This window comes from Panulirus ornatus, chromosome 44 (assembly GCF_036320965.1).
Source record: "Panulirus ornatus isolate Po-2019 chromosome 44, ASM3632096v1, whole genome shotgun sequence".
Taxonomy (NCBI): Eukaryota; Metazoa; Arthropoda; class Malacostraca; order Decapoda; family Palinuridae; genus Panulirus; species Panulirus ornatus.
In genome coordinates this window covers 12255680-12280708 of record NC_092267.1, presented here as the reverse complement: position 1 = coordinate 12280708, position 25029 = coordinate 12255680, and the positions used below count along the sequence as shown (strand labels likewise).

The window sequence follows — 25029 nt, the reverse complement described above, 5'->3', positions numbered from 1 at the left end:
TCACCACTGAAAGATGAGTGGTTTCCTGCAATAATTTATGATCATAATGTTTCCATACTTGCTTTTTTAGCTGAAAAGTTTCAGTGCATTGTTTCTGGAACTGTTTAAAAGATGTATATGCAAACATGAGCTCATTTATTTCTTTGTAGATTCTTCCACAAAAGTTAGCACAAACCCACAAAGTTTGACGATATCTGTTTTCATTATTCACATTGATGCATTAACCTTACAGCATCAGGGGAAGACCGATCAGGTACTCCAAAGCCTCATAAGGATGGCCCTATGGGTGGAGCAGGCATGCCAGGTGGGATGCCAGGTGGGCAACATCCACCTTCCCACCCACCCACTCCCATCAACTCTGCCCCATCACCAGGTGCTGCATCCATGAACTCTCAGCAGGACGAGTTTGAGACCGTGAATTCTCCTGGTTGGCCGAGAAGCCCTAGCACACAGACGGTAGGATGAACCCTTGGGTCTCATTTGAGGAATAAGATAATGCCCCTCAGGCTCTTATTTGGATGTTTTGATTGGTTTGAAAGGAGAAATAGGTTCTTTTAATATTTAAATTTGTTCAGTTTAAAGGAATGATATTTGAGTTTTCATCATTATATTCATCTGGCAGGTCATGATTTCATATTTGTTTGGAAAACACTGGTACAGTATCAGTTTTTGATAGACATGTTAGAATTGAATTAATTGATATATATATATATATATATATATATATATATATATATATATATATATATATATATATATATATATATATATATATATATATAATTACCCCAGGAGCTATATGATTTCTATGAAAGAGTTCCCTAGTTACCCGGATTCTTTCTAAAAGCTCCTGCAGCTCAAGGTTGCACTACTTTCAGCAGCAGGGAAATGTAGACTTCCTTTGGTGAGAAGTTGTTTGACAAGATTGTGTTCCTAATGATACAGCTTCACTAGAGGTAACTTTTCATGTGTAGTATAACCTTGAGCAGATGGAGTCTAGTAACACACACACACACACTATATTTATTTTTATATTTGTTATACTTTGTCACTGTCTCCTGTGTCAGCGAGGTAGTGTAAGGAAACAGACGAAAGAATGGCCCAACACACCCACATACACACATATATACATACACGTCCATACATGCACATATACATACCTATGCATTTCAACATTTTTTTTTTTTTTTTTTTTTTTTTGCCGCTGTCTCCCGCGTTTGCGAGGTAGCGCAAGGAAACAGACGAAAGAAATGGCCCAACCCACCCCCATACACATGTATATACATACGTCTACACACGCAAATATACATACCTACACAGCTTTCCATGGTTTACCCCAGACGCTTCACATGCCCTGATTCAATCCACTGACAGCACGTCAACCCCGGTATACCACATCGATCCAATTCTCTCTGTTCCTTGCCCTCCTTTCACCCTCCTGCATGTTCAGGCCCCGATCACACAAAATCTTTTTCACTCCATCTTTCCACCTCCAATTTGGTCTCCCACTTCTCCTCGTTCCCTCCACCTCCGACATATATATCCTCTTGGTCAATCTTTCCTCACTCATTCTCTCCATGTGCCCAAACCATTTCAAAACACCCTCTTCTACTCTCTCAACCACGCTCTTTTTATTTCCACACATCTCTCTTACCCTTATGTTACTTACTCGATCAAACCACCTCACACCACACATTGTCCTCAAACATCTCATTTCCAGCACATCCACCCTCCTGCGCACAACTCTATCCATAGCCCACGCCTCGCAACCATACAACATTGTTGGAACTACTATTCCTTCAAACATACCCATTTTTGCTTTACGAGATAATGTTCTCGACTTCCACACATTCTTCAAGGCTCCCAGGATTTTCGCCCCCTCCCCCACCCTATGATCCACTTCCGCTTCCATGGTTCCATCCGCTGCCAGATCCACTCCCAGATATCTAAAATATATATATATACAGCGCTGGTGGCTGACTCATGTGAGAAACTGCAGAAGCTGGTGACTGAGTTTGGTAAAGTGTGTGAAAGAAGAAAGTTAAGAGTAAATGTGAATAAGAGCAAGGTTATTAGGTACAGTAGGGATGACGGTCAAGTCAATTGGGAGGTAAGTTTGAATGGAGAAGAACTGGAGGAAGTAAAGTGTTTTAGATATCTGGGAGTGGATCTGGCAGCGGATGGAACCATGGAATTGGAAGTGAATCATAGGGTGGGGGAGGGGGCGAAAATCCTGGGAGCCTTGAAGAATGTGTGGAAGTCGAGAACATTATCTTGTAAAGCAAAAATGGGTATGTTTGAATGAATAGTAGTTCCAACAATGTTGTATGGTTGCGAGGCGTGGGCTATGGATAGAGTTGTGCGCATGAGGGTGGATGTGCTGGAAATGAGATGTTTGAGGACAATGTGTGGTGTAAGGTGGTTTGATCGAGTAAGTAATGTAAGGGTAAGAGAGATGTGTGGAAATAAAAAGAGCGTGGTTGAGAGAGCAGAAGAGGGTGTTTTGAAATGGTTTGGGCACATGGAGAGAATGAGTGAGGAAAGATTGACCAAGAGGATATATGTGTTGGAGGTGGAGGGAACGAGGAGAAGTGGGAGACCAAATTGGAGGTGGAAAGATGGAGTGAAAAAGATTTTGTGTGATCGGGGCCTGAACATGCAGGAGGGTGAAAGGAGGGCAAGGAATAGAGTGAATTGGATCGATGTGGTATACCGGGGTTGACGTGCTGTCAGTGGATTGAATCAGGGCATGTGAAGCGTCTGGGGTAAACCATGGAAAGTTGTGTGGGGCCTGGATGTGGAAAGGGAGCTGTGGTTTCGGGCATTATTGTATGACAGCTAGAGACTGAGTGTGAACGAATGGGGCCTTTGTTGTCTTTTCCTAGTGCTACCTCGCACACATGAGGGGGGAGGGGGATGGTATTCCATGTGTTGTGAGGTGGCGATGGGAATGAATAAAGGCAGACAGTGTGAATTGTGTGCATGGGTATATATGTATGTGTCTGTGTGTGTATATGTATGTGTACATTGAGATGTATAGGTATGTATATTTGCGTGTGTGGACGTGTATGTATATACATTGTGTATAGGGGTGGGTTGGGCCATTTCTTTCGTCTGTTTCCTTGCGCTACCTCGCAAACGCGGGAGACAGCGACAAAGCAAAATAAAAAAAAAATAATATATATATTTTGTTATACTTGATTGCCGTTTCCTGCATCAGCGAGGTAGCGCCAGGTAAAAGACAAAGAATAGCCCATCCACTCATATACATATATATGATATACATACATATACATATTGGCTTATACACACATACATACATAATCATACACAGACATGTACGTATATGCGCATGTACACATTCATACTTGCTTGCCTTCATCCATTCCTGGCGCTACCCTGCCCCACAGGAAACAGCATTGCTACCCCCTGCTTCAGTGAAGTAGCGCCACGAAAACAGACAAAAAATGGCCACATTCATTCACACTCGGTCTCTAGCTGTCATGTGTATTTCACCAGGACCACAGCTCCCTATCCAATCCATGCCTCACAAACCTTTCTATCGTACGTCCCAGACATTTCATATGCCCCATTTCAGTCCATTGACAGCACGTCAACCCCAGTATACTACATCGTTCCAATTCACTCTACTCCTAGCACACCTCTCACCCTCTTTCATGCTCAGGCCCCAATCGCTCAAAATGTTCTTCACTTTATGTTTCCACCTCCAATTTGGTATCCTGTTTCTCCTTGTTCCCTCTACCTTTGACACATCCTCTTTGTCAACCTTTCCTCACTCATTCTCTCCATATGTCCAAACCATTTCGACACCCTCTTCAGCTTTCTCAACCACACTCTTTTTACTACCACACATCTCTTTTACCCTTTCATTACTTACTCAATCAAAACTCCTCACATGACATACTGTCCTCAAACATTTTGTTCCCAGCACATCCACCCTCCTCCATACAACCTTATCTATAACCCATGCCTCACAACCGAATGATGTTGTTGGAACTGCTATTCTTCCAAACATATCCATTTTTGCTGTCTAAGATAACTTTCTCACTTTCCACACATTCTTCATTGCTCCCAGAACCTTACCCCCTCCCCTACCCTATGACTTATGCTTCCATGGTTCCATTTGCTGCCAAGTCCACTCCCAGATATGTAAGACACTTCACTTCCTCCAATTTTTATCCATTCAAACTTTCCTCCCAATTAGCTTGTCCTTCAACCCTACTGAACCTAATAACCTTTGCTTATATTCACATTTACTCTTAAGTTTCTCCTTTCACCCCTGTATACCACATCATTCCAATTCATGCTGTTCAGTTCACACCTTTCATCCTCCTGCACGTTCAGGCAAGGGTTTCTCAAAATCTTTTTAACTCCATCCTTCCATCTCCAATTTGGTCTCCCTGTTCCCGTCGTTCCCTCCACTTCTGACTCACACATTCTCTTTGTCATCCATTTCTCTCATTCTCTGTATTTCCTAACTTTTTCAGCACTCTCTTTAGCTCTCTCAAGCATGCTCTTTTGATTATCACAACTTTTTCTTTCCCTTTTATTATTTACTTGCTCAAACCACGAGACATCACATATTGTCCTCATACATTTCATTTCCAGCACACCCACCCTCCTCTGCTCAGCCTTTTCTACAGCCCGTGCCTCACATCCATATGATAATGATGGGACAGCTGTACTTGAAAAACATACCCATTTTTGTCCTCCGAGATGACACACACTCTTTCCTCATTCTTCAGTGCTTCCAGAACGTTTGCCCCTCACCCACACTGTGATTCATTTATGCTTCCATGGTTCCATTCACTGCGATGTCCACTCTCAGTTATCTAAAGTAATTTACTTCCTTCAATTTTTTTTCTCCATTCAAACTCACATCCCAGCCAACCTCTCCCTCTGCTCTACTAAATATAGTTACCTTAATTTATTCATGTTTACTCTCAACTTTCTCTCTACACACCTTTCCAAACTAAGTCACCAGCTTCTGCAGTTTCATACTTGAATCTGCCACCAGTGTTGTATCATCAGCAAATAACAACTGACTCTCTTCCCAGGCCATCTCAGTTCCCACAGGCAGCATACTTGTGCCAGCCTCCAAGACTTGCATTTTCCTCCCTCACCTTCCCATCCAGAAACAAATTTAACAGCCATGGTGATGTAAAACACCCCTGCTGGAGACCAGTCTTCACCTGGAACCATTCACTCTCCTTTCTTCCTACTCATACACATGTTTTACTCACTTGATAAAAACTTCTCACTGCTTCTAGTGCTTTCCTCCTACACTGTATATTCTTAAGTTCCTCCACAAGGTATCTCTGTCACCCCTACCATATGCTTTCTCCAGATCCATAAATGCCATATAGAATTCATGTTTCTTTTGAGCATTTCTCACTCGCATTCATTAAAGCAAATGCCTGATCCACACATCCTCTACCACTTCTGAAACCACTTTGTTCCTCCCATATATCATGCACTCTACATGCCTTCATCCTCCCAATTACTACTATCCCATATGACTCATCACTTATACTCAATAAAGTCATACCTGAATACTGGCCTGTATCCCCCATTTTATTTATACAGTGGCACTATATATACATTCTGCCAATCCTTAGGCACCTCTCGGTGATCCATACATACATTGAAAATCCTAACTAACTACTCAACAGCACAGTCACTGCCATTATTAAGGAATTCAACTGGCAATACTATTCACTCCAACCGCTTTGCTAATTTACATCGTATGCAAGGTTTTTATTTCTACTTCTCTCCATGAAATCACTCTTCATGACTTACTTTGCACGCCACTCTGAATCAAACACCTTTGATCTGCAACCATATCATCAAACATATTAAACTGTTTTTAGAATGAAAACACCATCAGTTCTTCAGAATACTCATTCTCTCTCCTCTTCACTTCATTGCTACTTTGTTACCACTTCTCCATTTACCCATTTTATCAATGATCCCATTTGTCCACACACCTTCCTCTTGACCTTCAACTGCTTTCACTTATACATCTCCCAATCAGTTGTACTCCTTTCCTGTTAGTACCTCTCTCTTTTTCTTTGGCAACATTACTTATCATCCCACCACTCGGTACCCTTTCTAACTTGTCCACCTCCTACCATATGCATGGCACATCCATCTCTCACACATGCACGCACTGCTTCCCTAAATACCTCCCATTCCTCACCGACGCACTTTGCTTCATTTACTCATTTCATGTGTGGCAGGGTGGCGACAGGAATGGATGAAGGAAGCAAGTATGAATATGTACATGTATATATATATATATATATATATATATATATATATATATATATATATATATATATATATATATATATGTTTGCATATGTATTTGTAGGTATACATTGAAATGTGGATGCAACCAAGAGGAGAAAAAAGGAGAGATAGACTGTATGTTTGAGGAAAGGAACCTGGATGTTGTGGCTCTGAGTGAAATGAAGCTCAAGGGTAAAGGGGAAGAGTGGTTTGGGAATGTCTTGGGAGTATACTCAGGGGTTAGTGAGAGGACAAGAGCAAGGGAAGGAGTAGCACTACTCCTGAAACAGGAGTGGTGGGAGCATGTGATAGAGTGTAAGAAAGTAAACTCTAGATAGATATGGGTAAAACTGAAAGTTGATGGAGAGAGATGGGTGATTATTGGTGCATATGCACCTGGGCATGAGAAGAAAGATCATGAGAGGCAAGTGTTTTGGGAGCAGCTGAATGTGTGTGTTAGTGGTTTTGATGCACAAGACCGGGTTATAGTGATGGGTGATTTGAATGCAGAGGTGAGTAATGTGGCAGTTGAGGGAATAATTGGTATACATGGGGTGAAGAGCTTGTAGATTTATGTGCTGAAAAAGGACTGGTGATTAGGAATACCTGGTTTAAAAAGAGAGATATACATAAGTATACGTATGTAAGTAGGAGAGATGGCCAGAGAGTGTTATTGGATACGTGTTAATTGATAGGCACGCAAAAGAGAGACTTTTGGATGTTAATGTGCTGCGAGGTGCAACTGGAGGGATGTCAGATCATTATCTTGTGGAGGCGAAGGTGAAGATTTGTAGAGGCTTTCAGAAAAGAAGGGAGAATGTTGGGGTGAAAAGAGTGGTGAGAGTAAGTGAGCTTGGGGAAGAGACTTGTATGAGGAAGTACCAAGAGAGACTGAGTGTAGAATGGGAAAAGGCGAGAACAAAGGAGGTAAGGGTAGTGGGGGAGGAATGGGATGTATTTAGTTAAGCAGTGATGGCTTGCATAGAAGGTGCTTGTGGCATGAGAAACATGGGAGGTGGGCAGATTAGAAAGGATAGTGAGTGGTGAGATGAAGTAAGATTATTAGTGAAAGAGAAGAGAGAGGCATTTGGACAATTTTTGCATGGAAATAATACAAATGAGTGGGAGATGTATAAAAGAAAGAGGCAGGAGGTCAAGAGAAAGGTGCAAGAGGTGAAAAAGAGGGCAAATGAGAGTTGGGGTGAGAGAGTATCATTAAATTTTAGGGGGAATAAAAAGATGTTTTGGAAGGAGGTAAATAAAGTGCGTAAGACGAGGGAACAAATGGGAACTTCAGTGAAGGGGGCTAATGGGAAGGTGATAACAAGTAGTGGTGATGTGAGAAGGAGATGCAGTGAGTATTTTGAAGGTTTGTTGAAATTGTTTGATGATAGAGTGGCAGATATAGGGTGTTTTGGTCAAGGTGGTGTGCAAAGTGAGAGGGTTAGGGAAAATGATTTGGTAAACAGAGAAGAGGTAGTAAAAGCTTTGTGGAAGATGAAAGCCAGCAAGGCAGCGGGTTTGGATGGTATTGCAGTGGAATTTATTAAAAAAGGGGGTGACTGTATTGTTGACTGGTTGGTAAGGCTATTTAATGTATGTATGATTCATGGTGAGGTGCCTGAGGATTGGCAGAATGTTTGCATAGTGCCATTGTACAAAGGCAAGGAGGACAAAGGTGAGTGCTCAAATTAGAGAGGTATAAGTTTGTTGAGTATTCCTGGGAAATTATGTGGGAGGGTATTGATTGAGAGGGTGAATGGATGTACAAAGCATCAGATTAGGGAAGAGCGATGTGGTTTCAGAAGTGGTAGAGGATGTGTGGATCAGGTGTTTGAAGAATGTATGTGAGAAATACTTAGAAAAGCAAATGGATTTGTATGTAGCATTTATGGATCTGGAGAAGGCATATGATAGAGTTGATAGAGATGCTCTGTGGAAGGTATTAAGAATATATGGTGTGGGAGGCAAGTTGTTAGAAGCAGTGAAAAGTTTTTATCGAGGATGTAAGGCATGTGCACGTGTGGGAAGAGAGGAAAGTAATTGGTTCTCATTGAATGTTGGTTTGCGGCAGAGGTATTTGATGTCTCTATGGTTGTTTAATGTGTTTATGGATGGCATTGTTAGGAATGTGAATGCAAGAGTTTTGGAAAGGGGCAAGTATGCAGTCTGTTGTGGATGAGAGAGCTTGGGAAGTGAGTCAGTTGCTGTTCGCTGATGATACAGCACTGGTGGCTGATTCATGTGAGAAACTGCAGAAGCTGGTGACTGAGTTTGTGACTGAGTTTGGTAAAGTGTGTGAAAGAAGAAAGTTAAGAGTAAATGTGAATAAGAGCAAGGTTATTATGTACAGTAGGGTTGAGGGTCAAGTCAATTGGGAGGTAAGTTTGAATGGAGAAAAACTGGAGGAAGTAAAGTGTTTTAGATACTTGGGAGTGGATTTGTAATGATAGGGTAAGAGAAATGTGTGGTAATAAAAAGAGTGTGGTTGAGAGAGCAGAAGAGGGTGTTTTGAAGTGGTTTGGTCACATGGAGAGAATGAATGAGGAAAGATTGACCAAGAGGATATATGTGTCAGAGGTGGAGGGAATGAGAAGTGGGAGACCAAATTGGAAGTGGAAGGATGGAGTGAAAAAGATTTTAAGTGATTGGGGCCTGAACATGCAGGAGGGTGAAAGGCATGCAAGGAATAGAGTGAATTGGAATGATGTGGTATACTGGGGTCGACGTGCTGTCAATGGTTTGAACCAGGGAATGTGAAGCATCTGGGGTAAACCATGGAAAGTTGTGTGGGGCCTGGATGTGGAAAGGGAGCAGTGGTTTCGGTGCATTATTACATGACAGCTAGAGACTGAGTGTGAACAAATGGGGCCTTTGTTGTCCTTTCCTAGCGCTACTTCGCACACATAAGGGGGAAGGGGGCTGTTATTTCATGTGTGGTGAGGTGGCGATGGGAATGAATAAAGGCAGACAGTATGAATTATGTACATGTATATATATATGTATATGTCTTTGTGTGTATATATACGTTAAGATGTATAGGTATGTATATTTGTGTGTGTGGACGTGTATGTATATACATGTGTATGTGGGTGGGTTGGGCCATTCTTTCATCTGTTTCCTTGTGCTACCTCGCTAACGCGGGAGACAGCGACAAAGCAAAATAAATAGATAGATAAAAAACTTTGAAATGTATAGGTATGTACATGTGAATGTGTGGGCATTTATGTATATACATGTGTATGTGATTGGGCTGGGCCATTCTTTCATCTGTTTCCTTGCGGTACCTCGCTAACATGGGAGATGGTCATTAAGTACGATATATATTTATATTTGTTCATTTATACTTTGTCGCTATCTCCTGTGTTAGTGAGGTTGTGCAAGGAAACAGATGAAAGAATGGCCCAACCCACCCACATACACATGTATATACATACACGTCCACACATGCACACATATACATACCTATACATTTCAACGTATACATTTATATACGTACCCAGACATATACATATATACACATGTACATGATTCATACTTCCTGCCTTTATCCATTTCCAGCTCCACCCCACCACATATGCAATGACAACCCCCTCCCCCCCGCATGGGCGTGAAGTAGCACTAGGAAAAGACAGTGAAGGCCACATTCGTTCACACTCGGGTCTCTAGCTGTCATGTATAATGTACGGAAACCACAGCTCCCTTAGCACATCCAGGCCCTACAAAACTTTCCATGGTTTACCTCAGACGCTTCACATGCCCTGGTTCAATCCATTGACAGCACGTCGACCCCGGTATACCACATCGTTCCAGTTCACTCTCTTCCTTGCACGCCTTTCACCCTCTTGCATGTCCAGGCCTTGATCACTAAGAATCTTTTTTACTCCATCTTTCCACATCCAATTTGGCCTCCCACTTCTCTTCGTACCCTCCACCTCTGACACATATATCCTCTTGGTCAATCTTTCCTCACTCATTCTCTCCATGTGACCAAACCATTTCAATACACCCTTTTCTGCTCTCTCAACCACAGTCTTTATTACCACTCATTCTCCTACCCTTTCATTACTTACTCAATCAAACCCCCTCCTTCTACATATTGTCCTCAAACATATCATTTCCAACACATCCACTTTCCTTTGCACAACCCTATCTATAGCCCACGTCTCGCAACCATATAACATTGTTGGCACCACTATTCCTTCAAACATACCCATTTCTACTTTCCGAGATAATGTTCTCACCTTCCAAACATTTCTCAACACTCCCAGAACTTTCGCCCCCTCCCCAACCTATGACTCACCTCCGCTTCCATGGTTCCATTCGCTGCCAAATCCACTCCCAGATATCTAAAACACTTCACTTCCCCCAGTTTTTCTCCATTCAAACTTACCTCCCAATTGACTTGTCCCTCAACCCTATTGTACCTAATAACCTTGCTCTTATTCACATTTACTCTCAGCTTTCTTCTTTCACACACTTTACCAGACTCAGTTCCCAGCTTCTGCATTTTCTCACCCGAATCAGCCATTAGCCCTGTATCATCAGCGTACAACAACTGACTCACTTCCCAAGCCCTTTCATCCACAACAGACTGCGTACTTGCCCTTCTCTCCAAAACTCTTGTATTCTCCTCCCTAACAACCCAATCCATAAACAAATTAAACAACCATGGAGACATGGTTATTTTTATTTTATCGTGCTTAACCACCGCCTTTCCACATTCAGGCCCCACAAAACTTTCCATGGTTTACCCCAGACGCTTCACATGCCCTGGTTCAATCCACATATATCTATAAACAAGTGATTGTCCAAGACGAATGTTTACCAAATGGCGCCCTAGCTACGTCTCTTTGTTGTATATCAACTGACATATTTCTTTCTTGTATCTCTCCTGTTGATGTGATTATTACTTGAAAGTGCACTTGGGAACTTATCATGTTTCATTTTCCCCTGTTTACTCTTAGGAATATACTTGATCATGTGCAAAATTGTGATCCTTTCTAGTAAATATATATTATTATTATTATTATTATTTTGCTTTGTCACTGTCTCCCGCGTTAACAAGGTAGCGCAAGGAAACAGACGAAAGAATGGCCCAACCCACCCACATACACGTGTATATACATGCACGTCCACACACGCAAATATACCTACCTATACATCTCAATGTACACATATATATATATATATACACACACAAACATACATATATACACATGTACATAATTCATACTGTCTGCCTTTATTTATTCCCATCGCCACCCCGCCACACATGGAATAACAACCCCCTTCCCCCTCATGTGTGTGAGGTAGCGCTAGGAAAAGACAACAAAGGCCCCACTCGTTCACACTCAGTCTCTAGCTGTCATGTAATAATGCACCGAAACCAAAGCTCCCTTTCCACATCCAGGCCCCAGAGAACTTTCCATGGTTTACCCCAGACGCTTCGCATGCCCTGGTTCAATCCATTGACAGCACGTCGACCTCGGTATACCACATCATTCCAATTCACTATATTCCTTGCACACCTTTCACCCTCCTGCATGTTTAGGCCCCGATCACTCAAAATCTTTTTCACTCCATCTTTCCACCTCCAGTTTGGACTTCCACTTCTCCTCGTTCCCTCCACCTCTGACACATATATCCTCTTGGTCAATCTTTCCTCACTCATTCTCTCCATGTGACCAAACCATTTCAAAACACCCTCTTCCGCTCTCTCAACCACACTCTTTTTATTTCCACACATCTCTCTTACCCTTACATTACTTACTCGATCAAACCACCTCACACCACATATTGTCCTCAAACATCTCATTTCCAGCACATCCACCCTCCTGCACACAACTCTATCCATAGCCCATGCCTCGCAACCATACAACATTGTTGGAACCACTATTCCCTCAAACATACCCATTTTTGCTTTCCGAGATAATGTTCTCAACTTCCAAACATTCTTCAAGGCCCCCAGAATTTTTGCCCCCTCCCCCACCCTATGATTCACTTCCACTTCTATGGTTCCATCCGCTGCCAGATCCACTCCCAGATATTTAAAACACTTTACTTCCTCCAGTTTTTCTCCATTCAAACTTACCACCCAATTGACTTGACCCTCAACCTTATGTATATATATATATGTATATATATCCACTCCCAGATATCTAAAACACTTTACTTCCTCCAGTTTTTCTCCATTCAAACTTACCTCACAATTGACTTGACCCTCAACCCTACTGTACCTAATAACCTTGATCTTATTCACATTTACTCTTAACTTTCTTCTTTCACACACTTTACCAAACTCAGTCACCAGCTTCTGCAGTTTCTCACATAAATCAGCCACCAGCGCTGTATCATCAGCAGCGGATGGAACCATGGAAGCGGAAGTGAAGCATAGGGTGGGGGAGGGGGCGAAAATCCTGGGAGCCTTGAAGAATGTGTGGAAGTCGAGAACATTATCTCAGAAAGCAAAAATGGGTATGTTTGAAGGAATAGTGGTTCCAACAACGTTGTATGGTTGCGAGGCGTGGGCTATGGATAGAGTTGTGCGCAGGAGGGTGGTTGTGCTGGAAGTGAGATGTTTGAGGACAATGTGTGGTGTGAGGTGGTTTGATCGAGTAAGTAATGTAAGGGTAAGAGAGATGTGTGGAAATAAAAAGAGCGTGGTTGAGAGAGCAGAAGAGGGTGTTTTGAAATGGTTTGGGCACATGGAGAGAATGAGTGAGGAAAGATTGACCAAGAGGATATATGTGTCGGAGGTGGAGGGAACGAGGAGAAGTGGGAGACCAAATTGGAGGTGGAAAGATGGAGTGAAAAAGATTTTGAGTGATCGGGGCCTGAACATGCAGGAGGGTGAAAGGAGGGCAAGGAATAGAGTGAATTGGATCGATGTGGTATACTGGGGTTGACGTGCTGTCAGTGGATTGAATCAGGGCATGTGAAGCGTCTGGGGTAAACCATGGAAAGTTGTGTGGGGCCTGGATGTGGAAAGGGAGCTGTGGTTTCGGTCATTATTGCATGACAGCTGGAGACTGAGTGTGAACGAATGAGGCCTTTGTTGTCTTTTCCTATCGCTACCTTGCACACATGAGGGGTAAGGGGGATGGTATTCCATGTGTGGCGAGGTGGCGATGGGAATGAATAAAGGCAGACAGTGTGAATGATGTGCATGAGTATATATGTATGTGTCTGTGTGTATATATATATGTGTACATTGAGATGTATAGGTATGTATATTTGCGTGTGTGGACGTGTGTGTATATACATGTGTATGGGGGTGGGTTGGGCCATTTCTTTCATCTGTTTCCTTGCGCTACCTCGCACACGTGGGAGACAGCGACAAAGCAAAATAAGTAAATAAATAAATATAAATATATATTGATGTATATATAGAAGAGAAAATGTTGGGTTGAGGAGAGTGGTGAGAGTAAGTGAGCTTGGGAAGGAGACTTGTGTGAGGAAGTACCAGGAGAGACTGAGTACAGAATGGAAAAAGGTGAGAACAATGGAGGTAAGGGGAGTGGGGGAGGAATGGGATGTATTTAGGGAAGCAATGATGGATTGCGCAAAAGATGCTTGTGGCATGAGAAGCATGGGAGGTGGGTTGATTAGAAACGGTAGCGAGTGTTGGGATGAAGAAGTAAGATTATTAGTGAAAGAGAAGAGAGAGGCATTTGGATGATTTTTGCAGGGAAAAAATGCAAATGAGTGGGAGATGTCTAAAAGAAAGAGGCAGGAGGTCAAGAGAAAGGTGCAAGAGTTGAAAAAGAGGGCAAATGAGAGTTGGGATGAGAGAGTATCATTAAATTTTTGGGAGAATAAAAAGATGTTTTGGAAGGAGGTAAATAAAGTGCGTAAGACAAGGGAGCAAATGGGAACTTCAGTGAAGGGGGCTAATGGGGAGGTGTTAACAAGCAGTGGTGATGTGAGAAGGAGATGGAGTGAGTATTTTGAAGGTTTGTTGAATGTGTTTGATGATAGAGTGGCAGATAAAGGGTGTTTTGGTCGAGATGGTGTGCTAAGTGAGAGGGTTAGGGAAAATGATTTGGTAAACAGAGAAAGGTAGTAAAAGCTTTGTGGAAGATGAAAGCTGGCAAGGCAGCGGGTTTGGATGGTATTGCAGTGGAATTTGATAAAAAAGGGGGTGACTGTATTATTGACTGGTTGGTAAGGTTATTTAATGTATGTATGATTCATGGTGAGGTGCCTGAGGATTGGCGGAATGCTTGCATAGTTCCATTGTACAAAGGCAAAGGGGATAAGAGTGAGTGCTCAAATTAGAGAGGTATAAGTTTGTTGAGTATTCCTGGTAAATTATATGGGAGGGTATTGATTGAGAGGGTGAAGGCATGTACAGAGCATCAGATTGGGGAAGAGCAGTGTGGTTTCAGAAGTTGTAGAGGATGTGTGGATCAGGTGTTTGCTTTGAAGAATGTATGTGAGAAATACTTAGAAAAGCAAATGGATTTGTATGTAGCATTTCTGGATCTGGAGAAGGCATATGATAGAGTTGATAGAGATGCTCTGTGGAAGGTATTAAGAATATATGGTGTGGGAGGCAAGTTGTGAGAAGCAGTGAAAAGTTTTTATCGAGGATGTAAGGCATGTGTACGTGTAGGAAGAGAGGAAAGTGATTGGTTCTCAGTGAATGTAGGTTTGTGGCAGGGGTGTGTGATGTCTCCATGGTTTTTTGATTTGTTTATGGATGGGGTTGTTAGGGAGGTGAATGCAAGAGTTTTGGAAAGAGGGGCAAGTATGAAGTCTGTTGGGGATGAGAGAGCTTGGGAAGTGAGTCAATTGTTGTTCGCTGATGATACAGCGCTGGTGGCTGATTCATGTAAGAAACTGCAGAAGCTGGTGACTGAGTTTGGTAAAGTGTGTGAAAGAAGAAAGTTAAGAGTAAATGTGAATAACAGCAAGGTTATTAGGTACAGTAGGGTTGAGGGTCAAGTCAATTGGGAGGTAAGTTTGAATGGAGAAAAACTGGAGGAAGTGAAGTGTTTTAGATATCTGGGAGTGGGTCTGGCAGTGGATGGAACCATGGAAGCTAAAGTGAATCATAAGGTGGTGAAGGGGGTGAAAATCCTGGGGGCCTTGAAGAATGTTTGGAAGTCGAGAACATTATCTCAGAAAGCAAAAATGTGTATGTTTGAAGGAATAGTGGTTCCAACAATGTTGTATGGCTGCAAGGCGTGGGCTATGGATAGAGTTGTGCGCAGGAGGGTGGTTGTGCTGGAAGTGAGATGTTTGAGGACAATGTGTGGTGTGAGGTGGTTTGATCGAGTAAGTAATGTAAGGGTAAGAGAGATGTGTGGAAATAAAAAGAGCGTGGTTGAGAGAGCAGAAGAGGGTGTTTTGAAATGGTTTGGGCACATGGAGAGAATGAGTGAGGAAAGATTGACCAAGAGGATATATGTGTCGGAGGTGGAGGGAACGAGGAGAAGTGGGAGACCAAATTGGAGGTGGAAAGATGGAGTGAAAAAGATTTTGAGTGATCGGGGCCTGAACATGCAGGAGGGTGAAAGGAGGGCAAGGAATAGAGTGAATTGGATCGATGTGGTATACTGGGGTTGACGTGCTGTCAGTGGATTGAATCAGGGCATGTGAAGCGTCTGGGGTAAACCATGGAAAGTTGTGTGGGGCCTGGATGTGGAAAGGGAGCTGTGGTTTCGGTCATTATTGCATGACAGCTGGAGACTGAGTGTGAACGAATGAGGCCTTTGTTGTCTTTTCCTATCGCTACCTTGCACACATGAGGGGTAAGGGGGATGGTATTCCATGTGTGGCGAGGTGGCGATGGGAATGAATAAAGGCAGACAGTGTGAATGATGTGCATGAGTATATATGTATGTGTCTGTGTGTATATATATATGTGTACATTGAGATGTATAGGTATGTATATTTGCGTGTGTGGACGTGTGTGTATATACATGTGTATGGGGGTGGGTTGGGCCATTTCTTTCATCTGTTTCCTTGCGCTACCTCGCACACGTGGGAGACAGCGACAAAGCAAAATAAGTAAATAAATAAATATAAATATATATTGATGTATATATAGAAGAGAAAATGTTGGGTTGAGGAGAGTGGTGAGAGTAAGTGAGCTTGGGAAGGAGACTTGTGTGAGGAAGTACCAGGAGAGACTGAGTACAGAATGGAAAAAGGTGAGAACAATGGAGGTAAGGGGAGTGGGGGAGGAATGGGATGTATTTAGGGAAGCAATGATGGATTGCGCAAAAGATGCTTGTGGCATGAGAAGCATGGGAGGTGGGTTGATTAGAAACGGTAGCGAGTGTTGGGATGAAGAAGTAAGATTATTAGTGAAAGAGAAGAGAGAGGCATTTGGATGATTTTTGCAGGGAAAAAATGCAAATGAGTGGGAGATGTCTAAAAGAAAGAGGCAGGAGGTCAAGAGAAAGGTGCAAGAGTTGAAAAAGAGGGCAAATGAGAGTTGGGATGAGAGAGTATCATTAAATTTTTGGGAGAATAAAAAGATGTTTTGGAAGGAGGTAAATAAAGTGCGTAAGACAAGGGAGCAAATGGGAACTTCAGTGAAGGGGGCTAATGGGGAGGTGTTAACAAGCAGTGGTGATGTGAGAAGGAGATGGAGTGAGTATTTTGAAGGTTTGTTGAATGTGTTTGATGATAGAGTGGCAGATAAAGGGTGTTTTGGTCGAGATGGTGTGCTAAGTGAGAGGGTTAGGGAAAATGATTTGGTAAACAGAGAAAGGTAGTAAAAGCTTTGTGGAAGATGAAAGCTGGCAAGGCAGCGGGTTTGGATGGTATTGCAGTGGAATTTGATAAAAAAGGGGGTGACTGTATTATTGACTGGTTGGTAAGGTTATTTAATGTATGTATGATTCATGGTGAGGTGCCTGAGGATTGGCGGAATGCTTGCATAGTTCCATTGTACAAAGGCAAAGGGGATAAGAGTGAGTGCTCAAATTAGAGAGGTATAAGTTTGTTGAGTATTCCTGGTAAATTATATGGGAGGGTATTGATTGAGAGGGTGAAGGCATGTACAGAGCATCAGATTGGGGAAGAGCAGTGTGGTTTCAGAAGTTGTAGAGGATGTGTGGATCAGGTGTTTGCTTTGAAGAATGTATGTGAGAAATACTTAGAAAAGCAAATGGATTTGTATGTAGCATTTCTGGATCTGGAGAAGGCATATGATAGAGTTGATAGAGATGCTCTGTGGAAGGTATTAAGAATATATGGTGTGGGAGGCAAGTTGTGAGAAGCAGTGAAAAGTTTTTATCGAGGATGTAAGGCATGTGTACGTGTAGGAAGAGAGGAAAGTGATTGGTTCTCAGTGAATGTAGGTTTGTGGCAGGGGTGTGTGATGTCTCCATGGTTTTTTGATTTGTTTATGGATGGGGTTGTTAGGGAGGTGAATGCAAGAGTTTTGGAAAGAGGGGCAAGTATGAAGTCTGTTGGGGATGAGAGAGCTTGGGAAGTGAGTCAATTGTTGTTCGCTGATGATACAGCGCTGGTGGCTGATTCATGTAAGAAACTGCAGAAGCTGGTGACTGAGTTTGGTAAAGTGTGTGAAAGAAGAAAGTTAAGAGTAAATGTGAATAACAGCAAGGTTATTAGGTACAGTAGGGTTGAGGGTCAAGTCAATTGGGAGGTAAGTTTGAATGGAGAAAAACTGGAGGAAGTGAAGTGTTTTAGATATCTGGGAGTGGGTCTGGCAGTGGATGGAACCATGGAAGCTAAAGTGAATCATAAGGTGGTGAAGGGGGTGAAAATCCTGGGGGCCTTGAAGAATGTTTGGAAGTCGAGAACATTATCTCAGAAAGCAAAAATGTGTATGTTTGAAGGAATAGTGGTTCCAACAATGTTGTATGGCTGCAAGGCGTGGGTTATGGATAGAGTTGTGCAGAGGAGGGTGGATGTGCTGGAAATGAGATGTTTGAGGACAATATGTGGTGTGAGGTGGTTTGATCGAGTAAGTAATGTAAGGGTAAGAGAGATGTGTGGAAATAAAAAGAGTGTGGTTGCGAGAGCAGAAGAGGGTGTTTTGAAATGGTTTGGTCACATGGAGAGAATGAGTGAGGAAAGATTGACCAAGAGGATATATGTGTCGGAGGTGGAGGGAACGAGGAGAAGTGGGAGACCAAATTGGAGGTGGAAAGATGGAGTGAAAAAGATTTTGAGTGATCGGGGCCTGAACATGCAGGAGGGTGAAAGATGTGCAAGGAATAGAGTGAATTGGAACGATGTGGTATACCGGGGTCGACGTGCTGTCAATGGATTGAACCAGGGCAAATGAAGCATCTGGGGTAAACCATGGAAAGTTGTGTGGGGCCTGTATGTGGAAAGGGAGCTGTGGTTTCGGTCATTATTACATGACAGCTGGAGACTGAGTGTGAGCAAATGTGGCCTTTGTTGTCTTTTCCTGGCTCTGCCTCGTGCACATTTGGAGGGAAGGGGTTGTTATTTCATGTGTGGCAGGGTGGCGATGGAAATGAATAAAGACAGACAGTATGAACTATGTACATGTGTATATATGTATATGTCTGTGTGTGTGTATATATGTATACGTTAAGATGTATAGGTATGTATATTTGCGTGTGTGGACGTGTATGTATATACATGTGTATATGCCCTGGTTCACTTCATTAAGAGCACATTGACCCTAGCATAGGCGTCATTCCAATTCATTCTGTTCCTTGCACACCTCTCACCCTCCTGTATGTTTAGGCCCCGATCGATCAAAATCTTTTTCACTCCATCTTCCACCTCCAATTTGGTCTCCCGCTTCTCCTCATTCCCTCTATCTCACACATGACACATGTATCCTCTTTGTCAACCTTTCTTCAATCATTTTTGCCATATATCCAAACCATTTCAACACATCCTCTTCTGCTCTCTCACTCATACTTTTTTTTATTTCCTCGCATCACTCTTACCCTTTCATTGCTTACTTGATCAAACCACCTCACACTACATATTGTTCTCAAACATTTTATTTTCAACACATCCATTCTCCTATGATAACCCTACCTATAGGTATATATATTAGGAAAGTAGTATGTTTAGGTTGGGATGCTATGCGAAGTGAGAGAGTTATGAAGAGTGGTTTGGTGAAGAGGAAAGAGGTTTAATTCCCTATGTAAGATGAAATGTGGTAAGGTGGAAGGTATTGCAGTTGAATATATTGAGAAAAGGGTGTGTGTATTTGTAATTGGTTGGTAAGGATTTTCATTGTATGAATTAATCATGGTTAAGTGCCTGAGGATTGGCAGAATGAATGTATAGTGCCATTGTATAAAAGCAAGAAGGATAAAGGTGAATGTTTATACAACAGAGGTATAAGATTAATGGATATATGTGGTAAGCTGTATGAGAGGGTATTGATTAAGAGGGTAAAGGCACGTATATAGCATCAAACTGGGGAGGAATAGTATGGCTTTAGAAGTGATAGAGGATATGTGGATCAGGTGTTTGCTTTAAAGAATATGTGTAGAAATACTTAGAGAAACAGATGGATATGTAAGTGGCATTTATGGATCTGAAGAAAGCATTTGATAGTGTTGATACAGATGCTTTGTGGATGTTCTTAAGAATACTTGTTGTGGGAGGAAAGCTGCTGGAAATGGTGAGAAATTTTTATAAAGGGTGTAAGGCATGTGTACAAGCAGGAAGAGGAGAGTGAATGATTTCAAGTGAAGGTTGTTGTGTGGCAGGGTTTTGTGATTTCACCTTGGTGGTTAAGTTTGTTTATGGATGGGGCGGGGAGGGATGTATTTGTAAGAGTCTTGGAGAAGAGAGCAAGTATGCAGTCTTTAGGGGATGAGAGGGCTTGGGAAGTGAATCACTTGTTTGCTGATGATACAGCACTGGTGGCGTATTCAAATGAAAAACTGCTGAAATTGGTGACTGAGTTTGGAAGATTTTGTGAAAAGAGGAAATTTAAAGTAAGTGTGAATAAAAGTAAGGTTAATAGGTTTAGTAGGGTTAAGGGATAGGTTAGTTTGGGATGCGTGTTTGAATGGAGAAAAATTGGTGGAAGTGAAGTGTTTTAGATACCTGGTAGTGGACATGGCAGCAAATGGATCCATGGAAGCAGAAGTGAGTCTTAGAGTTGGGGAGGGGGTGAAGGTTCTGGGATTGTTGATGAATGTGAGGAAAGAGAGATTGTTATCTAGGAGTAGAAATATGGGTATGTTTGAGGAATAGTCCCAAAAATATTATATGGATGCAAGGTTTGGGCTTAGATGAGGCTGTGTGAAGAAGGATGGATGTGTTGGAAATGAAATGTTCGAGGATAATTCATAGTGTAAAGTGGTTTGACCAAATAAGTTTAAGGTGGCTTGATCAAATAAGTAATGAGAGGGTAAAGGAGAGAGTTATGGTAATAAAAAGAGCATGGTTTAGAGAGCTGAAGAGGGTGTGCTGAAATGGTTTAGACATATGGAGAGAATGAGGATGTATGTGTCAGAAGTGGAGAGAACAAGGAGAATGGGGAGATTAGATTGGAGAGGGAAGGGTGGAGTGAAAGAGATTTTGAGCGATTGGGGTTTGAACGTGTAGGAGGGTGAAAGGGGGGTATGGGATAGATTGAATTGAAATAACGTGGTATACAAGGGTTGATGTGCTGTCCATGGACTGAACCTGTGTACATGAAGCATCCAGGGTAAACCATGGAAATGTCTGTAGGGCTTGGATATGGATTGGAAAGTGTGGTTTCTCTGCATTAGAGACATTAGGTAGAGAATGAATGTTATTAGATGTGGTCTTTCTTTGTTCCTGGTGCTACCTTGCTGACATGGCAAATGGCAGTCAAGTATTAAAAAAGGAAATTTTTATGATTATGTCATTTTACACTTTAGTAGTGTCAGGAACAGGCATGAAATTGCGTCATTCTCTCGCATCTCTTCAGTTGTCATATGCACTGAAAGCAGAGCTATAATGCTCTGGACTCTATCTGCCTGAAGTTATACCACATGTGAAAAGTCATCTTACACAAGGCTGTATCATAAGGAGCATAGTCTTGTTAAAGAATGTAATGCTCTGAAGGAGTCCACTTTTTCCTGCTATTGGAAGTACTGCGCCCATGGGTTGCAGGAGCTTCTGGAAAGAGGTCCTGGGTAACACCATGAGTCTTTTTTTTTTTTTGAGATGAGCTCCTGAAGTAATTTTTTTTCTTTGCACTTTGTCAGTCTCCCATGTTAAAGAATAGATTAAAATTATGAGGGAAAAGGGAAAGAAGGATGTGCAATTCTTATATCACTTAGAGTGTGTGAGGGAGTTACAGAGCATTGATGGAATGGATTGAGAATAATGTGGGTGAAAGGAAAGATTGGAATTGTGAAGTATGCATGGGTGTGTGTACAAGGTGAGGATGAATTTAAGTGTTTAAATGACTGTATAAATGGTTTTGAGAATGAGAGAAACTTGGTTGGAATGGTTGATGTGGATACGAAAGTGGGATGTGATGAAATAGTGAGATAGTTAACGGTAAATGGGGAGTGCCTGGAGTAAATAGAAATAGAAGTTATTTTGTGGACATCTGTGCTGAGAGGGTTTTATTCCTTACAAACACCTTTTTTTCAGCACAAGATGGTCCACAGGTATACATGGATGAAGAATGACAGAAGAGAAAAACAAAAGGCATTGATTGACTATGTGGCAGTGGATGAAAGATTAAGAAAGGCCATGCTAGGTGCTGGAGTTGAGAAGATTCTTTGGAGACTCTAACCATTTTGCTGTTCTTATAGGGATAAGGATCAAGGGGAAGTGGAGCTTTGGTGTAAGGAAGAATGGAGAGGTAAAAGTGTTGGCAAGCAAGATGAATCAGGAAAAATGCTGACTGTAGTATGAAGGGAAGGGAACTGAAAATTTAGATGGAAGTGCCATAAATGTAGGAATGCAGTCATGTGTGAATGAGGTACTCAGAATGTTTGTAAGAATACTATTAAAGGTTATAGAATTAGTAATTGGGTACAAGGTCATGAGATATAGGAATAAGAATGGTAATGCAGATGGATGGAAGAGAAAAGGTATATGGTTGATCGCTCAAAAGGAATGTATGTGTGGAAGTTTAGCATAGGAGGAGAAAAGAATATGAGATGTGTAAGTGGAAAGTTAAGAAGCTGATAGAGGAAGGCGAAAAAAAAAAAAAGAGTAGATGAAGGTTTTGGAAGAAAGTTTAGTGGAAAGTTTCAGGAAAGAAGGAAATTGTACTGGAATGAGTTAAAAAAGGAAAGAGATGGATGTAAGAGTGGAAATGTTATCGAGAGAAGTAAGAAAGTGGAGTTGCTGAATCATGAGGAAGTGAAAGGAAGATGGAAAGAGTATTTTGAAGAACTGATGAATGTTTGGGAGGGTGAAGCAGCAATTTTTACATGGGTCGGTATTGAGGATGGAAGGAAGAGGATATAAGTGCTATGGCTTCTAGAAAAAGGAATGTAAGAAGGGTAATAATGAGGCTGAAGTTAAGAAAGGCACCTGGAATGAATGAGATTACAACTGAAATGCTGAAGAATAGAGGAGAAAGTGTGATAGAGTGGATGCATCTGATATGTAATTTAGCAAAGAAGTGTGTTAGAGTGGATGCATCTGGTATGTGATTTAGTATAAAAGTTTGATAGGGTGGATGCATCTGATATGTAATTTAGCACAGAAACAGAAGGTTTTGCCTGAGGATTGGTAGGTAGCCAATGACCTGGGAGGTATGTTACTAGTACTTCCCACCTAGGTATTAGGAGGGTTAGTGACAGTTGTGTAGTGAGCCAGCACTTCATTGGTTGTCAAGTTGCACTCCTCTGACCCAGGTAGCTGTCCTTCCATTCTTCTTCTCCCACATGTGGACTGCTGGCTTTCTGTCCACAAACATGTACAATCTCTCCTTGTTACACATAATACTTGACAACACTTTAATTCACACAGCTCATTCTCCATAATTAGAGTTTCCTGCGGTGAGCACTATGTACTATCCCTGCCATTTGGCTAAATGGTAGGAGCAGTAGATAGCATTATTAGGTTGGAACATTTAGGCAGGAGCATTAGGTAGATATAGAGATATAGATAAATAGATATTTAAAAGGAGAGGATGTATTTAGAAGTTATCGGGGAATAAGTTTGTTAAGAGTGTATGCAAGGAAGTTGATTGGTGATAGAGTGATGGTAGTGAGTGAATGCAGAATAAGTGAGGAACAAGGGTGTTTTAGGAATGGTAGGGGATGTTTGGATCAGATATTTGTGGTAAAGTTGTATGTGGAAAAGTATTTAGCAAAAGGTAAGTTGTATGCAGCTTTTATGTATTTGGAGAAAATGTATGACAGAGTTGAGTGGAATGCTTTTTGGTATGTGTTAAGGATATATTGGGTAGGGAGACAGCTGTTGGATGGTGTGAAAGCCTTCTGTAGAGGAACAAATGCATGTGTAGGAATGGACAGAAAGTTGAGCAAAAGTTTCGATGTACGTGCAAGTGTGAGGCAAAGCTTTGTGATGTCACTATATCATTTTGAAGTATTCATGGATGGAGTGATACTAGAGATGATAGCAAAACTAGGGAAAGGGGGTGCAGAGATAGAATGTGGTGGTGAGATATAGTGGCAGGTGGCAAGCCTGTTTGTGGATGATACTGTGTTGTTTGCTGAGAGTGAAGAGGAGTTTCAGGACATTATAAGCGTGTTTTATGATGTGTGTAAGCAAAGGTGATTAAAGGTGAATGTGAGTAAAATTAATGAGGTTAGAAAGGAAATGGAGTGAAAATATAATTTTGTAAAGCCATGTAGAGTGAAAGAAGAAAGTGTATTAAACCGTTCTTTGGTTATGGGAGGAGAAAGACTGGAAGTAGTGAGAGAATTTACATATGTAGGAGCCGTCTTAGTTAAGTTTGGTGATGTGTAAGGAGTGATGTGGTAGAAGAGTCATTAGGTCTCGTAATAAAATAATGATGGGTAGAGGTGCAAGTTTAGAAGTGAAGAGGATTAAGGGATAGCATAGTCCTCCCATCCCTGACCTATGCAGCCAAAACATTGATATGGAATGCAGCCAAAACAGTGACATGGGATGAACACAGAGTCGAGGCAGTGGAAATGAGCTGTTTGAGAGGAGTATGTGGTGTGACTAGATGGAATGAAGAAAAAAATGAAGGGGTGTATTAGAGGTGTGATATGTCAGGGAATGCAAGTGGAATAAATAGTGGAGTGATAGAATGGGTAAAACATAATACTTTGAGGTGGTTTGGGCATATGGAAAGAATGCAAGATTGGGAGTTTACAAGGAGAGTGTATGATAGTACAATTAAAGGGTTTGGTGTGAGAAGAAGACCATCTGTGACAGGGACAAATAGTGTTTTAGAATACTTGAGGGAGAGAAATGATGGAAGAATGCATGGAATGGTGTATATGAGGGAGGCATGTAAGACGGATAAGTGGAGACTCTTTTGCTGTTCTACCCTCTTGATGGGAGTTCCAGGAGGGAACAGGCATCAGAGATATAGATAGGTAGATTATTATTATTATTATTATTATTATTATTATTATTATTATTATTATTATTATTATTATTATTATCGAGGATGTAAGGCATGTGCATATGTAGGAAGAGAGGAAAGTGATTGGTTCTCAGTGAATGTAGATTTGTGGCAGGGGTGTGTGATGTCTCCATGGTTGCTTAATTTGTTTATGGATGGGGTTGTTAGGGAGGTGAATGCAAGAGTTTTGGAAAGAGGGGCAAGTATGAAGTCTGTTGGGGATGAAAGAG

General features: G+C 41.7%; 1 protein-coding gene across 15 annotated transcripts in view; it reads left to right on the top strand.

Moving 5' to 3' along the window:
- LOC139762749 (trithorax group protein osa-like) overlaps nt 1-25029 on the top strand; it is a 437278-nt gene that overhangs the window by 194894 nt on the left and 217355 nt on the right. For all 15 annotated transcript variants that reach the window (XM_071687843.1, XM_071687851.1, XM_071687853.1 and 12 more), the window contains one exon: nt 233-456. In XM_071687843.1, coding sequence (XP_071543944.1) covers nt 233-456 — 224 coding nt within the window. The remainder of the gene's footprint in view (nt 1-232; nt 457-25029) is intronic.